General features: G+C 37.8%; 1 protein-coding gene across 1 annotated transcript in view; it reads right to left on the reverse strand.

Annotated features, from left to right (window-relative positions):
• Nucleotides 1–18,095, reverse strand: part of LOC107701376 (receptor-type tyrosine-protein phosphatase mu-like) — a gene marked incomplete at its 5' end in the record, with an annotated part of 59,192 nt that overhangs the window by 21,070 nt on the left and 20,027 nt on the right. The window contains 4 exons of the mRNA XM_016503374.1: nucleotides 5,918–6,015; nucleotides 8,380–8,581; nucleotides 10,190–10,299; nucleotides 13,007–13,300. Coding sequence (XP_016358860.1) covers nucleotides 5,918–6,015; nucleotides 8,380–8,581; nucleotides 10,190–10,299; nucleotides 13,007–13,300 — 704 coding nt within the window. The remainder of the gene's footprint in view (nucleotides 1–5,917; nucleotides 6,016–8,379; nucleotides 8,582–10,189; nucleotides 10,300–13,006; nucleotides 13,301–18,095) is intronic.

Genomic DNA, 18,095 nt, shown 5'->3' on the forward strand with positions numbered 1-18,095 from the left:
ATGCGTGACAGCTCAGTGGAATCCCGGAAAATAAACCGTGGAACTTTGACCAATGAGAGAACAGTTTACTCGCGCGTGACTTGTGTTAACAAATTTGGTTTGTTTAGAAACTTTGCCGTGTGAAAGCAAACCGCTCCAAGAATAAAAAGCAATAATGTAATAATTTTAATCCCTGTTTCGGAACAAAGCAATCGATCTACAGGTGTGAAAGCACCATAGACGCCTCAGTTCAAGCAGCGGAGCACGAGTGAACACCATTATCTCTTCCTCTTTACTACTAATTATAACACAAAATAAACATGAATGAACCTCTCGAAATCTCTCACTGCTTCATGAAATCACTCAATCAGACTTCAGTAAAACTGTCTTAATAATTTAAAGGGTTAGTTCACCCAAAAAATCTGTCATTAATTACTCACCCTCACGTCGTTCCAAACCCGTAAGACCTTCGTTCATCTTCAGAACACAAATTAAGATATTTGTTTTTTAATCTGAGAGCTCTCTGACCCTCCGTAGACAGCAATGCAACTGCAATGTTCCCAGGTCCAGAAACACAGTAACAACATCGCTAAATTAGTCCATGCGACATCAGTGGCTCAACCGTAATTTTACGAAGCTACGAGAAAACTTTTTGTGCACAAAGAAAACAATAATAACAATTTATTCAACAATTCTTCTCCCCGAGTTACCGTCTTACACCATTTTGGAGAGTACCCCAGAATGTAATCAGCGTTGTTTACATTCAGCATGCGCGCGATTATGTTGATTACGTTCTGCGGTACTCTCCAAAATGGTGTAAGACGGTAACTCGGGGAGAAGAATTGTTGAATAAATTATGTCCCCACAAGGATAGTAAAACCTTTTTGACATTGTGGGGTCTTTGACAGCCTGCGGTCCCCACGAGGGAAAAAAATGATTAAAAATAATAAATTATGTTTATCTGAAAGTGTAAGAATGCAAACAGGTTTTCTGTAAGGGGTAGGTTTAGGGTTAGGGGATAGAAAATATCGTTTGGTCAGTATAAAATTAATAGAAGTCTATGGAAAATACCCACAATTCACAGAAACAAACGTGTCTGTGTGAATGTGCGTGTGTGTGTGAGTGTGAGAGATGTGTTTTTCTATTCTGGTGGGGACTTAAACCTGAATACGCACAGACAGTGTGTGTGTGTGTGTGTGTGAGTGAATGTGTGTGTGTGTGTGTGCATGTGTGTGTTTTGTTTGTGTGTGTGTGTGAGGTGTGGTGTGTGTGTGTGTGCGTGTGTGTGTGTGTATTTCACATAGTTCACATCTGAACCCATAATGTTCCTCCTGCTTCTGTTACTGTGGAAACGTATTATTCTGCATTAGTTCAACTTGATTTCTGAGAGAAGAACTGAAGCTTCTCCGTCTATGTGTGCGTGTGTGTGTGTGTGTGTGTGTGATTGACAGGCCGTTGCTCTGTCAGTGCTGATGTGTGTGGGAGGAGCGGGGCCGCCTCGCTCAGCCCCGGGCCCAAACGCAGATCGCCGACGGCAATGGAGGATCTGCGCGTCAAAGATGGCCGGCGTGGAGCGCGACAGATGTGCTTTGATCTGACGAGACACACGTGATCAGAGACGCCGACGCTCATTACATCACCGTTAAACTAAATCACTTCAGAGAACCAGCGGACAAACACAGCAGCATCTCACAGTCATGAAAAATCAAACCTTTCTCAACAGTCAGCCGTCATCTGGAGCTCAATATAAACATTATATGATCATTTATGATTTGAAATTACTGAAACTTGATAACTAAAACTATTAAAGACATTTCTGTTAAATTAAAGCAGAAATACAATAAATTAAAATATTAATATTAGAATAAAAAACAAAAAAAATCTAAACTAAATAACGATTAGAAATAAACAACATATTCATTACTTGAAATAAAACAAATAATAACCAAAATTATATATATAGAAGATGAAATATACATGGTTCAGGGCAGTTCCGACTGGTTTTAGCTGTTTATTTCTTATGTATATGATATCTGTAAGAACCGAAATAACTAAAATTAAATCCATAAATTGAACAAAACCTGAAATCATAAACTGAAACCGTTTACTTGAAATAAAATGAATGTTAGCTGAAATAAAATAGAAGATGTAAAAAGTTCACTTAATACTTAGTTTATTAATATTGAATATTATTAACTTAATTTAGTTGCCTTGGAATCAATTCTTTCATGTAGTTTAACGTGTTAAAAACTGAAATAAATTAATAGAGATATATAAAAAATGGAAAATATAAATCTGATTCAAAAACTGAAACTGAAATAGTGAGCTGATCTGTTGTCTACTAACTAGACAGCACAAAAATGAAACCTTCTAAGCAAGCTCCGCTCCAAACCCTAGTGAGTCGACTACATAAGCAGCATGTTAAGGCGTCAAAGACACTGTTCTAGAAAGCATAATTAGCAACACTTTATGTATTTTGTCTTTAATGTGTCTGTATTTTGTCTAACTGCACTGGCAGATTTTTTATTTTTTTTTTCAAGTACAAATAAGTGAAAAAAAGAAAAATTTCAAGTGCAGTGAGACAAAATACAGACACATTAAAGACAAAATACATAAAGTGTTGCTTCTAATGCAGCTGCATCCTGTTTCAATGATTTTTTGGCATTTTATCTGGAAAACAAGGCAAAAAGGCTAATTAAAAAACTTTTAAGATATATTTTTTGCAGTGTAATATTATCGTTGTTAGATATGAAATAATGAAATAAAATAATGCAAAATAATTATGCTTTCTAGAACAGTGTCTTTGACGCTTTAACATGCTGCTTATGTAGTCGACTCACTAGGGTTTGGAGCGGAGCCAGATCCAGACTGACAGATTCAGAATACAGACGCGGATGGATGGAATCAAGAATGATATATAAGTATGAAGAAATCAATAATGTATATAAGTACACATTACGATTTTTTGACTGTTTCTGAAAGAAGTTGCGTTTATTTGAAGAAAATTACAGTAAAAAGTGTGATGTATTATTACAATGTAAAATAGCTGTTTTCTATGTGAATATCGGTTAAAATGTAATTTATTTCTGTGATCAGAGCTGAAATTTCAGCATCATTATTTCAGTCTTCAATGTCACATAATCCTTCAGAAATCATTCTAATTACACGTGTGTGTGTGTGTCTGACGGCTGTAGGGTGTTGTACGGTGTAACTGATAAGGCAGGATGTTTCTCTGAGTTGTTGTAGTGCTGGAATCTTGAAGCGTTTCAATCAGTGCATGACGGATCAGTAATCCTCTCAAAGTCTGCGCCACACGCTTCCCCTCCGGACACGAGTGTTCACATCACACACACACACACACATACACAGAGATTACATGTCACAGCCAATTGGGAGTTTAAGCAAATATGTGTGTGGGGGAGGATTTATGTTTCTGATTGCTAATTTCACAAAAAAATCTTCCATCAACTGTGATATTGTGTAACTCTTGGTGGCATCTCTCATCAGGACTGTGTTTCATGTCTTTGGTTGTGTTTGTGATGTGTTTCTTCAGGCTGGTATCGATGGCAAACATCTGCTCTGGTGTCTCCTGTAGCTAATCACAGGCTTTGATTACTCGCCCGCAAACAAAGAGCAACATTAGGAGCATTTTCTGTCTGTAATCCTCACAGAAACGCCGCGTTTGTCTTCTACTGGTGATAATGCTCGACATCCATGAATTAATCTGTGACGTGAAGAATGAGGATTATTAAACCGAGTGTTTCCACTAGAGACATAAAAACACACTACAGCTGTTTGAGATCGTTTCTGAATGATCCAAATTAATTTTATAACAGTATTAATCCCCGCTTTCTGTACACATTGTTATTGGGATCAAGTCTGATCTCAGATGCTCTTTGTTCAGAGTGACCCTTTAAAGCACTCTTAGTTTAGTCAAAATTAAAGATCCTCCCAAACATCCTAAAATCACATCAGTGTTCACTTTAAAGGGACAGTAAAGATCTTTACATTTAGATATATTCAGCTCCATCAAACACACAAAGATGACGGATGAGAGGACATTTATATGACATGAGACAAACTACAAACAACACACTCACACACACACACACACACACACACACACACACACACACACACACACACACACACACACACACTCATGATCAGATCAGATTAAATGATGGATCTGGCGGTGTAATCCAGCAGAGATTACTGCGGTAAACATGACTGTAATTTACTGCGGTTATTTCTGCGGCGTACAGTCGAGCGTCAGTCCCGGGATATCCAATATTAAAGCAGCGCTTTACAGTATAATATAATATTCTTATGCTGAAGATGTTACAGTTTTATCCGCTTCTTATTAAACATGCTGAACATGCAGCAGTAAATAATGATGTTTGTCTGTGATTGTGAGACACACAGAGACACAAACCTTCACAAACACAGACAAAAATAAAAGATTGGAATATTAGAGCGACTGAACCCTAAAAAACATCAAAAACATGTCCAGCTCACATTCCATCATATACATTATTCATTTTCATTGGTTAACATTAAATAACATGAACTAAGAATGAACAATACTTAGCATTTATTAATCTTTTAACATTAGTTAATACACTGTGAACATGAACATTTTTAACATAAAAATGCATAAAACAGCATAACATGCTGTTAAAGTTTTTGTTATTATCTAATGTTAAAAAAGAGAACTTGTTGTAAGGTGTTCCAAAATAATCAAAGGGTTTAAAGAGAAACAGGAAGAAGAACTGTAAAAGAACTAGAATTTACTGTAAACTGGAGAGTAAACTCAAAAATATTTGCAAATAATATTTTTCTTTTAAAATATGTACAAACTCACTGTAAATCTTATGTCTAAAATCCCAAAAATGGCTCCATTAATGTTTCTTCTTTTGTCACATTCAGTAATGAATTACATGATGATGTAAATGATAAGATGTATATCCAAAACAGCAAAATAAAATAAAATAAAATAAAATAAAATAAAATAAAATAAAATAAAATAAAATAAAATAAAATAAAATAAAATAAAATAAAATAAAATAAAATAAAATAAAATAAAATAAAATAAAATAAAATAAAATAAAATAAAATAAAATAAAATAAAATAAAATAAAATAAAATAAAATAAAATAAAATAAAATAAAATAAAATAAAATAAAATAAAATAAAATAAAATAAAATAAAATAAAATAAAATAAAATAAAATAAAATAAAATAAAATAAAATAAAATAAAATACTGAGTAGTTTGCATCACTGGTTATTTCTCTCAGTCGCATTTCTATCATAAAACAGTTGTCAAAAATTAAATGTTTAGCAACTCACATCTCATTCTGAAGTCTTTCGTTGTTAAAACTGGATTTTATTTGCCATGCCAATCATCTTGAAGTGTGGCATTAACAGACAGACCAGCTTAACAATTTTACTTTTTAATTTCTTGTCATCCATATAATAAAAAGAGTGGTGCATAATGGCGTGCTGCAGATATTTCCAAATATATACATCAAATATTAGGGACATCTGTGGTTACGGAACTGTTTAAATTAGCTAAAATATCATAATATACATTTTAATTTACTGAATGAAAAATATATAATATCTTATTTTTCTATTGATTTGGGCTGAAATATGAGCTGGACACGAGTGACGTGCAGCGTTTATTAATGAGAGCCGGTGATTGTGTTCGGAGGCTCGGTTGCGAGCGCAGGGACAGTCAGGGGCCGCGGTGACACAGTCAGAAACACATGAAAGCGGTTCAGGGATGAGGCTCTGAAGACTCACACACACTGTTCTCCGCTTCAAAGAACAATGCTCACTCAGAGGAATCCACAAACAATACAGGAGGAAAAAATGATAAAAACAGCCAGAGAAACTGAACGGAGTTTAGTTCAAACTAAACTAATCGTACCTGACAGGAGCGCCTCGGCTCTGAGCCGGTTTAAGCACCACCGTCACCGTGCTATCCGTCTGGTTCAGAGGAGTCTCCTGATCGTACGCCGGCATCGACGGAGCTGCAAAGTAAGTAAGCAGGCAAGTAAAATTTGATTTATATTGCACTTTTAAAACTACAATGTACAAAGTGCTTTACACAGTATAAAAACACATTCATGAAGAGCTATACACAATATATGAAAAAGCAAAAAAGATCTAACCCAAAATGCACAAAATACTAAAAGCACATCTATACAAGTACAAATACAAGTACAAGTACATTCAGATGCTCTAATATCCTCGGGCAAAATATTCCATAGTTTTGGGGCCCTCACTGCAAATGCTCTATCTCCTTTAGTTTTATATCTAGTTCTTGGAACTGCCGGCAATTCTTTAAAAGAAGATCTAAGACATCTTCCCTGTCTCAGAAGCTCAGCTAAATACATGGGTGCCAAGCCGTTTAAGGCTTTACATGTCAATAATAAAATCTTAAAATCGATCCTATCATAAACAGGTAACCAATGTAAAGAAGCTAAAACAGGTGTAATATGATGAAGTAACTTGGTTCGTGTCAGTAATCTGGCTGCAGCATTTTGCACTAATTGTAAACGTGATAAATTGCATTGATACAAAGAAGAAAAAAAGACGTTACAACAGTCAAGACGGGAAGAACTTCACACCAGGAAGCTTTAAAACAGCAGCTCAATCACTACAGTCATCACACAAGTGCACAAATGTAAGTCAATAAACCAGTGTACATTCACATATTTATGTACAGTATAATTTGGAGGCTATGAATCGCATTTTCGGATCTGTATATTATGTTTCTGGAGTGTTCTTGCATCATAAAAGTTCAAATAGTTGTAAAAAAAATGTTTATTTTACTAGGAGATCATTTACTAGGAGGTTGCCAGGTCGTTGCTAGGGTATATTGTGTGGTTACTAAGTGGTTGCTGGGCTAGAGTGTTGTGGATGGTTACTAGGAGGTTACTAGTGCATGTTTTGTCACTAGGAGGTTGCTAGGGTGTTCTGGGTGGTTACTAGGAGGTCGCCAGGTGGTTGCTAGGACATTTTGTGTGGTTACTATGAGGTTACTAAGTGGTTTCTGGGCTGAAGTGTTCTGGATGGTCACTAGGAGGTTGCTAGATGGTTGCTAGGGCAGTTAGTTGGTTCTTAGGGTGTTCTGGGTGGTTACTAGGAGGTTGCCAGGTGGTTGCTAGGGCATTTTGTGTGGTTACTAAGAAGTTGCTAGAATGTTCTGAGCAGTTACAATGAGGTTACTAAGTGTTTGCTCGGCGCTAGAATGTTCTGGATGGTTACTAGGAGGTTGCTAGGGCATTTATAATAACTAAGAGTTCGCTAGGGTGTTCTGGGTGGTTACTAGGAGGTTACCAGATCATCGATAGGGTATTTTGTGTGGTTACCAAGTGGTTGCTGAGCTAGAGTGTTCTGGATGGTTACTAGGAGGTTGCTAGGGCATTTATGATAACTAAGAGGTTGCTAGGGCATTTATAATAACTAAGAGTTCGCTAGGGTGTTCTGGGTGGTTACTAGGAGGTGTCCAGATCTTTGCTAGGGTATTTTGTGTGGTTACAAAGTGATTGCTGGGCTAGAGTGTTCTGGATGGTCACAAGGAGTATGCTAGATGGTTGCTAGGGCAGCTAGTTGGTTTCTAAGGTGTTCTAGGTGGTTACTAGGAGGTTGCTAGTGCATTTGTGGTCACTAGGAGGTTGCTAGGATGTTCTGGGTGGTTACTAGGAGGTTGCCAGGTTGTTGCTAGGGCATTTTGTGTGGTTACTAAGAAGTTTCTATAGTGTTCTGAGCAGTTACTATGAGGTTAGTAAGTATTTGCTGGGCTAGCGTGTTCTGGGTGGTAACTAGGGGGTTGCTAGGGCAATTAAGTTGTTCCTAGGATGTTCTGGGTGGTTACTAGTAGGTTGCCAGGTGGTTGCTAGGTCATTTTATGTGATTACTAAGATGTTCCTAAGTTGTTGCTGGGCTATAGTGTTCTAGGTGGTTACTATGGGGTTGGTAGGGCAATTAGGTTGTTCCTATGGCAATCTGGGTGGTTACTAGGAGGTTTCCAGGTGGTTGCTAGGGTATTTTATGTGGTTAGTGAGAGGTTCCTAACTGGTTGCTGGCTAGAGTGTTCTGGGTGGTTACCAAGGGGTTGCTAAGGCAGTTAGGTTGTTCCTAGGGCATTCTGTGTTGTTACTAGGAGGTTGCCAGGTGATTTCCAGGGTATTTTATGTGATCACTAAGACATTCTTAAGTATTTGCTGGGCTAGAGTATTCTGGGTGGTAACTATGGGGCTGCTAGGGCAATTAGGTTGTTCCTAGGGCGTTCTGGCCAGTTACTAGGAGGTTGCCATCTGCATGTCCATTGAGTTACTTCATAGTCTTCTATGCTATTCCAGATTAAAGCATCTGCTGCAGACACACACCTGAGATCTTGGTGGTGGCCTGGGTGATGGCGGGCGGTCCGAAGCCCTTGGCGGTGCTGGCTCTGATGGTGAAGGAGTACGTGGAGCCGGGGTAGAGACCCAGAAACACGTGGCTGGTTTCATTCCCCAGTTTAACCACCTTCCCGCTCTGGTTAGAGAGATCCAGCACCGGGTCGAAGGAGCTGACGGCTTTATACGAGATCTGCGGGAACGAGAACAACACAAACATCAGCGTTCATGTTAGAATCACACAAATTAATTTCAGTGTCGCCAAACAAATGATTCAAGAAGTGCTTTGAGTTCCACCAAATTAGACTCTATTATATCTGAAATGCTTCAAGGCCCTTTCCAATTATCAGCCTACCATAAATAAATAAATAAATCAATAATAACGTCTGTGATTCTGACGGATCAGGGTAGGAATCTGAAAGGCAAAGTGTCTTCTCCTTATATTTGGAAGGGTTTGTTCATTATGCGGCATTAATGAAGCATCGTACTCGAAACACTTTGATTTGCGACCTTTGATATTGAGATTTTCAGAGGAGCTGGACTTTGATAGTTCTTGTTTTTTTCTGGATTGATGGATCTACTAGTTTCCAGTCTTTGTCTCAAGTAACTATTAACTATTAGATAATCTGTCGAAGTCAAGATATTCAAAACCGTGAAGAATTCCTCAAGCTGAATCCTGAACCTCTGAAACTTTCTCTGCTGAAGTCCATACTGCCAAATCTTCATACTTCCACAACAAGATCAACAGCGCTCCAGACACGCTCAAAATCACTTTCCAGAACATTCTCGTTCACCACTCCTGGCTGGTGGAACGATCTTCCCACCCCTATCCGGAATGCTGAATCCCTGACAATTTTCAAGCGACAGCTGAAAACCCATCTCTTTCGAAGCTACTTGACTTCATCATAAAAAAAAAAAAAAAATAAATAAAAAAAAAATCTCTCTCTTTATTTATTCCTTCTCTTTCTAGCTTGTACTTATTTGAACAATGTCTAAGAACTTGGTATTACAACCACTTCCTGTGTCTGTTTGCCTCTTTAAGAAGAATCGCTTTATGTATCCCCCAATTGTAAGTCGCTTTGGATAAAAGCGTCTGCTAAATGACTAAATGTAAATGTAAATGTAAATGAAACAACTCTGAAAAAAAATGTTTCCGATGTCTGAAATGTTTGCTTGTGCAAAACTCAAAACTGCTATGCTAAGGTGTCGTTGGTGGTTGCCAGGGTGTTGCTAGGGCCTTTTGTGTGGTTACTAGGGGTTTGCTAGGGCATTTTGTGTGATTTGAGGTTACTAGGGTGTTCTAGGTGCTTACTATGAGATTGCTAGGTGGTTTCTGGGCATTCTGAATGGTTGTAAGGAGGTTGCCAGGGTGTTCTGGGTGGTTACTAGTAGGTTGCCAGGTGGTTACTAGAGCATTTTGTGTGGTTAGTAAAAGGTTGCCAGGGTATTCTAGGCAGCTGAGATTCTTAAGTGGTTGTTGGGCACTTTGTGTGGTTACTCTGAGGTTACTAGAGTATTGTGGTTGCTAGATGGTTGCTAGAGCAGTTAAATTTTAAGGTTGTTGCTAAGGTGTTCTGGGTGGTCGATATGGGATTATTATTTTTTGTTGTTACTATAAGGTTGCTAGGTGGTTGCCGGGCAATTTATGTGCATTGTTTTGAGTTTTCAGAGTTTTCAGAGTTTTCTCGGTGGTTACTAGGAGGTTGCTAGGGCATTTGTGTGGTTACTAGGGGGTTGTTAGGGCATTTGTGTGGTTACTAGGGGGTTGCTAGGCTGGCTGTGTGTGTGCGTGTGTGTTCACCTCATACTGAGTGATGATTCCGAAGGTCTGCGCCGGTTCTCTCCACTTCAGCAGGATCTTGTCCTCGTAAACACTGGCCTGGATCGAATCCAGAGGAACTTCCCCCGGCACTGACAGGAAGTGACATCACAAACCATCAAAACACAGCAACAGCAGCAGCTCTTCATATGCATACGACATCCTCCGTAGCTGTTTTGTTTTGTTAGATTTAACAAACGTTAAATGAATGTCTGGTAGCTAAGAAGTGAGCGGTTCATGTTGAAAAGTTACATGCTGTTACTTGGTATTAATAAGTGAAGGTGTTTTATTACTAAAATGAGAACAAATTATGGTTTTGAATGCATACATCCACAGAAATGCACACAATCCCCTCAGATGCTCACGTTCTCCTCCTCCAAACACGTCTGTGAGCGCCAGAGATTATTTCTGATTTGTTTATGGTTTCATCCTTTCACAGGAGCGTTATTCACTCGATGTGACTCTGAGCAGAACAAAAGAGTGTGTGTGTGTGTGTGTGTGTTTAACATCCAGTTGAGACGTGGCCCAGGTATCTACTTATTTATAAAGGTTGCCGATCTCTGGAAACAAAAACTTCATGTTTATTCCATCCGAAGAGCTCTGCTAATGGGGGACGTAATTAGACATTCAAGCTAAATGTCAGCGCTTCACCGCACTGGAAGAAGGAGTATGTGGAATAAGATGAGAGCGATCCAGCAGCTCATTCACTGATGTAATGGGCTCTTAGACACATTACAGCGCTCATCTGATCGACTTAACGCTCTTCAGATTTAGCAGAGAAGCCTGTTCTGATCAAGAAGCTTTCCTGTCTGTTTCAGGTTATTGAGGTACTTTATGGTTCTTTGTGATTAATAAATCCAATAAAATAAAATCACGATGTTTCAGAAGTTCTTCAGATCAGTGGTTTTTGGGACAAAGACGCTCATCTAAAGAACAAGAGTCATATTGAGTCTTGGTCATATTTTACACACACGCACACGCACACAGGCACACAGGCACACAAGCACACACACACACACACACACAAAAAAAACAATTATACAATTTATTATAAAAAATGTAAATATATATTAATTTTGACCTTTGTTGTTTTTGTTATTTTTAGTAAATAAAAAAAACGTTTAGCCTATATATTTTTTATGAATTTTATTTCATGTTTTTAATAAGAAGATATGTTCCATTTTAATTTTCCTTCAAGTTTTTAATTTCGTTGCATGTTTTTGTCATTTTTAGTTTTTTCTTTTTTAAAGGGGTCATATGATGCGATTTCTATTTTTCCTTTTCTTTAGTGTGTTATGTAGCTGTTTGTGCAAGTATAAGATCTGCAGAATTACACAGCTCAAAGTCTCCCACAAAAGGATTTATCTAAAAGAGAAGGCTGATCCAGACCGTGCTAAAACGGCTCGTTCTAACACGCCCCCACATGTCTTCGTCATGATGTGGAAATATTTGCATAATGCACCCAAATGTGCACGCAAAGAAAGAAGGCGTGGTTTCAGGAACAGCAGTAGTGTTGAAGCAGCATGTCAGGGAGACGCTGTGTGTTTCAGTGCGAAAGCAAAATCACTTTATTTGGCCTTCCGAAAGTAGATGCAATTAGGAATCATTGGTTAAGATTTATTTACAACAGAACAGCACAACCCAGATGTTCGAATTTGTGCAACGCATTTTATGGATGACAGTTTTGTGAACCGGAATGTAGCCTACAAGACTGGCTGTGCAAAGGCTATTTCTAAAAAACAAATGGGCCAATTTGAATTGACTATGACAATCTGGTGCTTATTCTGAATCAGCTACTGTAAGTTTGTTTTCTTAATAGTTTAAGTATTTGCTATTGACTGTTCAAATGCGGAGTTTTGCGCCGTGTAGAGTATTGCGTTGTGTGTGTACGTAAAAGAGAGACAGTGTCACTCACAGTGGAGTCAGCTTTCTTAAGGCTTGTGTGCTGCAAACACATACCAGCTTCATCACTGTGTCTGTCACACGACTCTGTTCCCCTTTCGGGCTTGAACTGATGGTAAAACTAATGGCATTATTTACTGTCTTTACATTTATTTTGAAAGATGAAGCTTGCGATTATGGTAAGGGGCGTTACATTTCCGACGAGTGCTTGCGGTGTTCGGCCAATCACAATGCACTGGATCAGCTGGCCAATCAGAGCAGACTGCGCTTGTCGGAAGGCGGGACTTTGTAGAAAACGAAGCGTTTGAGAGAGGCGGGGCATAGAGGACCTACAATAATGTACAGTATTTGAAAAATAATGTGTTTTTTGAACATTAAAGCATGTCAACATATTCTGTTACACCAAATACACAAAATAATGATCTTTAAAATAGCATCATATGACCCCTTTAATAATAAATAGTGTATATAGTGTTTATTAACTGTACAGTTTTAGTTATTTTAGTACATCATGTTAAACTATATTAAAATGAGAAATGTTGAACTAGCTGAAATGAAAAGTATATTTTATTTTATTTCCATTAATATTCAAGTTACGAAAATGTTTTGTTTTTAATTGTTAATATTAACCAAATAAGTATATTACAACAACCCTATCTGGATGGATGGATGGATGGATAGATGGATAGCTATAGAGGATGGATGGATGGATAGATATAGAGGATGGATGGATGGATGGATGGATAGATGGATTGATAGATAGATATAGAGGATGGATGGATGGATAAAAAGATGGATAGATGGATAGATATAGAGGATGGATGGATGGATAGAAAGATGGATGGATGGATATAGAGGATGGATGGATGGATAGATTCCGCTCTCTCTCTGTCTCACCGTCTTCATCGGTCTGGACGTGGATCTCGGGGCTCTCTTTGACTCCCTCACGGTTGCGCAGCAGCATCCTGACGCTGAGGTTGGTGAAGGGCGAGAGGTTGTGGATGGTGTGCTGGCTGCCGTGTGCCGCCTCCTCCCTGCTCTCCTCCTTGCCTCCTCCTCTGGCGCGGTACTGCACCGTCAGGCTGTAGTTGTGGCAGCGTGTCACGTTGTAGCCCAGCGGCTCCCAGCGAAGCGTCACCTGACGAGCCTTGATGTCCACCACCTTCAGCTGCTGCGGGTCATGCATGGGCTCTGAGAGAGAGAGACAACAACACCCAGTGTTGGGGGAAGTTACTGTTAAAAGTAATGCATTACAATATTGCGTTACTCCTTAAAAATAACTAATTATGTTAAAAAAAAGTTAGTTACTTTTTATGGAAAGTAATGCGTTTTGTTATTTTTTAGTTACTTTTTAAATCTGGGCAGGGCTTGCTTGTTTGTTTTTAATATAAAAAAGTTCTTCTTTTACAAATGTAAAAGCCCTTTCACAAAAGTGAAATGAATACGCCTCAGGCTGAAGGAAATGTAAATTCACGTCTGTAGCTCAAACAAATCGCATAAAGAATATGACACAGGAGAAGAAAGTTCAACACTAATCAGCAATAACAAAATTGAAACACAAATGTCTTCTTAGTATGGTTAAATTGGATCATCGAAGGCCAGCAGCAAAGACATCGGTTAATAAAATGTGATTAAATACATAATATTAGTCTTATTGAACATATTTAATTATTGTAGGTTTGCATAATATTCTGAGTTTGCATTTGACTGTTTTTATTGATTTTGAGGAACACTGAATCTGTTTTTGTGCAGTGAGATGAGTAAACATGTTCATATTTAGTCTAGAGCTACAGTAAGATCATGTTCACACACAACGCTCTGCACTTACTCCTGATTTCTGTCACCACGGCAACACCAGAGCTGTCACTCAATACATGGAAACAAAAGTAACTGGGGTTACTTATTTGAAAAAGTAACTCAGATATTTCCTTTTTAAATTAAAAAGCAATGCGTTACTTTACTAGTTACTTGAACAAAGTAATCTGATTATGTAACTTGTGTTACTTGTACTGCGTCACCCCCAACACTGACAACACCATAATGATGCAATGAAAAACACCAAGCATTCACGCAAGCAGAATGTCAAAAACACACGATAGTTTGTAAGAAACATTCTCAATACAGCAGCGTACACCGACACACAACACAAGACCTTCCCAACAACATCTGAAACCACATCAGATCTGCCCTAAACACGTCATGTATATTCATGTTATATTTACATAAACCAAAACTAAACATTGTCATCATTTACTCAACCTCGTGTCATTCCAAACTGATACATTATTTGATTTATTACATTATTTGACTGTGAAACACAAGAAGATGCAACAATACAGCAGTTCATAGCAACCACAATTGTGAAGATCCAAAAAAGGACAAAATTTCATTTATATTACATTTATATTACTGAATTTATATCTCACAATTTTAGAATTTTTCTTACAATTAATTAATTAGTTGGGCTAACCAAGACTTGTCATAGCACTTGCATTTTATTGCTCTTTTGTTGATTTTGATTGCTTCTATTGTCCTCATTTAGGATAAAAGCATCTGCTAAATGACTAAATGTAAATGTAATTCTGATTTTAAATCTCACAATTTTATAATTTTTCTTGCAATTCTGAATTTTATATCTCACAATTGGAAAATGTGTATATCTCTATCTAGAGTTTTTATCTCATTTTATCTAATTTACTACATGGTGGAAACAAAAAGCAGAATTGCAAAATGTAAAAACTGTAGAAAAAAAGCAGAATTGTCAGATATAAACATGGAATTATGAGAGAAAAGATAAATAAATCAGAATTCTGTGTTGATATCTCATCACAGTTACCTTTTATATTGTTTCATTCTATGGTGCAAACGGCCTTCCATATTCACTCATATGCTCTGTGCTTTATATTCCAAATCCATCTGATGTCAAATAATGATTGTTAGAAGAGCACATGTAGTTAAGCATCTTTATTGAGTCACTGTTGTAAGAGCCGTGTGAAGATTCAATGTGTTCATGCACAAAGTCAGTCACAGAGGTTTGGAGTGACATGAGTGGAGTAAATGAAGACTGAGTGAACCGTCCCTTTAAACAGACGCACACAAGCTGGTTTCTGATTGTGTGGCTCGTGGACTGGAATCAGAGCCTTGATCCCGTTTCTGCGGGTCTGGAAACATGAGAGAGACTCCTATAAGCCACTCTAGGATCAAAGCAGCAATCAGAGCAGATGAAAGACTCCATCTAATACAGCAGAACCAAGACGAGCATCAGACATCTGATCAACATCTGCTCAATGCATATCAAACACACAGAATCAAACTGCTTCTGTTCCTCTTTTGTAAGTCGCATTGGATGAAAGAACCTGCTGAATGCATACAGTAAATGTACAGTACATGTAGAATCTGCAAAATAACTAACAAAATAAAAAGTATCTTAAAAATTAATTGGTTTTGTTAGTCCAGAATACTGTATTTTCCAAAACACAAGTCACGTTTTTTATCAACTGAAACATGATATAGGCCTATATTTTATACTAATATTTTTCAAACTGTGTTGATGATCCAAACATGAATAAGCAAGAGAATGGAAGCTTCTGGAAACAGGATGATGGAGGTAAACTGTCATTTTATCTTCTGGAAAACATGCATATCTTCAGTCGCTTCTGAAGGGCAGCAGTGAATGAAATCAGAAGATCTTTCTCCGTCTGTCTCTGTCTCTCTCTGGATGGAGTTCAAGGCCTCAACACACACTAATAGGATCAATTTCCATTCTCGCTTAAATCTGAAGTCCATTTCTCTGGAACTTAACATTTTCCCACCTATTAGATCCAGACAGCGCTCAATTTCCCTTTTCCAGTCTGGAGACACACACAGACACAGACACACAGACACACACACACACACACACACACAGAGACACAGAGACACACAGACACAGACACAGACACACAGACACACACACACACACACACACACAGAGACACAGAGACACACAGACACAGACACAGACACACAGACACACACACACACACACACACACAGAGACACAGAGACACACAGACACAGACACAGACACACAGACACACACACACACACACACACACAGAGACACAGAGACACACAGACACAGACACAGACACACAGACACACACACACACACACACACACAGAGACACAGAGACACACACACACAGAAAAACACTCACTCGCTCATATAACATCTCTCAGGTTTGTCATAGTGTTGATATATATGTAACCGCTTCATGCATCATATGTATTATATTAGTATGTAATAATAGTAGTATGGCTGCATGATATTGGTAAAAACTGATATTGTGATAGTTTGATTTTCTGCAACATTTCACCAGAAATTTCACCAGATGACTTGAATAGCTATATTTTTTGGGGGGGAAATTACCATTTAATGAGTTATTTTGGTTTGTTCATCTGTAAATAAATAAATAAAAACAGCTGAAAAGGCCAGCAAGATTTGGGAAAACTTTTGTTGTTCATTTTTGAGTTTATAAGAATCAGTAAATTTGGTCAATTTGCTTAAACCATCTTTATCAGAATCACTATGCTGGTCAACCAGCACTAAATCACCTTTCTGAAGAATCTGCTTTCACAAAGCGTTCAATGAGTCTGAAAATGTTTTACTGCTCCTCACATCTGAAGACAAATATGTGAAGTGACCATCAAAGACCAACATTATTTGAGCAAAGCAAACACACAGTCTAGACAGACAAGACGCGCCGATATCAACAACACAGTCACTAATAAGCTGTTTGTCTCAAGGCCAGAGGACTTTAACAGACGCCAGGCTATAAAACACATTCAGACTCTTAATTCAACCCTTTTACATGCAGCGGGAAGCTCTTCTCTGAAGATTAAAATTCAAATTCAAATTAAAATTAAAATGAGTTGTTTTGATGACCCAGGACGAACAGGTCATTCTGATTACAAAATTGTTTATACAAAACACTTTACTTCAAGCCTTTAAGTACAGTATAATGCATTAAGTTCAAGTTATGCATAATTCTTAAATGTATATTATAATGCATTATATCTTTAAATAATTGTAACCAAAGTTAAAATGCATTATAATATTTGCAGATTCCTAAATCAGTTAAATCTGGTTGCTTGTCATGTGTTTTAATGCATTGCACATTCTGAAGATGTAATAATAAATAGATAAGTCTTATAATACATTACACCAACAATTATTTATGGGATAACTGAATGCATTATAAGGTGCATTAATAAATGCATTAAAATACTTTTATAATGCATTAAATATAAAGGCTTCAAGTGTTACCAGATTAATAAATGCAGCTATCCGTCAAACATCGTCTTCATTAATTCACCTGAATATTGCTGCTGTTTCATAACATGATTTTAGCACAGTACATGCCCAGCCTCGGGTGGCCCGTCGCCGTATTGTTCAATGACAGACACTGAATGTTTCAGAAGAATGAAAGTTCATCTCAGATGTTTGCATGTTCCTCTGTGAAGCTCGTCCTTGACTGTTCAGACCTGACAGCCGAACGCTCGCTAAATGATTAAATGCAAATGGAAGGAAGTCAGATAAAAACAGAATGCACGCACGCATTACAGGGGACAAACTGCAAAGACGGAGCAAACGTGACGGAAACGCTATGAACAGAGTTTAGCGTCTCGGATGCATTTCATCATTTATTCACAACACCAATAAGCAAAGCAGAAAAATTACATTTGGAAAGGTCAGACGCACGAGAAACAGCTGAGAATGCAGGTTCAAGAATCAGTCCGTCTTATTCTGACAAATCAAATGTGTAATATCACCAACATTCACTATATATTCATATATATTCAACTTTAGAGTTAGTAAAGTATGTAAGGGATAATGCACGGCTCACTGCTTCATGTTGGGTGGTTCTTTGCCTCCACGTCATGCATAAACATTATATATATATATCATTTTCAGTGTGTGTGTGTGTGTGTGTGTGTGTGTGTG

The sequence above is a fragment of the Sinocyclocheilus anshuiensis genome, unplaced genomic scaffold (genome assembly GCF_001515605.1).
Source record: "Sinocyclocheilus anshuiensis isolate Anshui unplaced genomic scaffold, SAMN03320099.WGS_v1.1 scaffold2112, whole genome shotgun sequence".
NCBI classification, from domain to species: Eukaryota; Metazoa; Chordata; class Actinopteri; order Cypriniformes; family Cyprinidae; genus Sinocyclocheilus; species Sinocyclocheilus anshuiensis.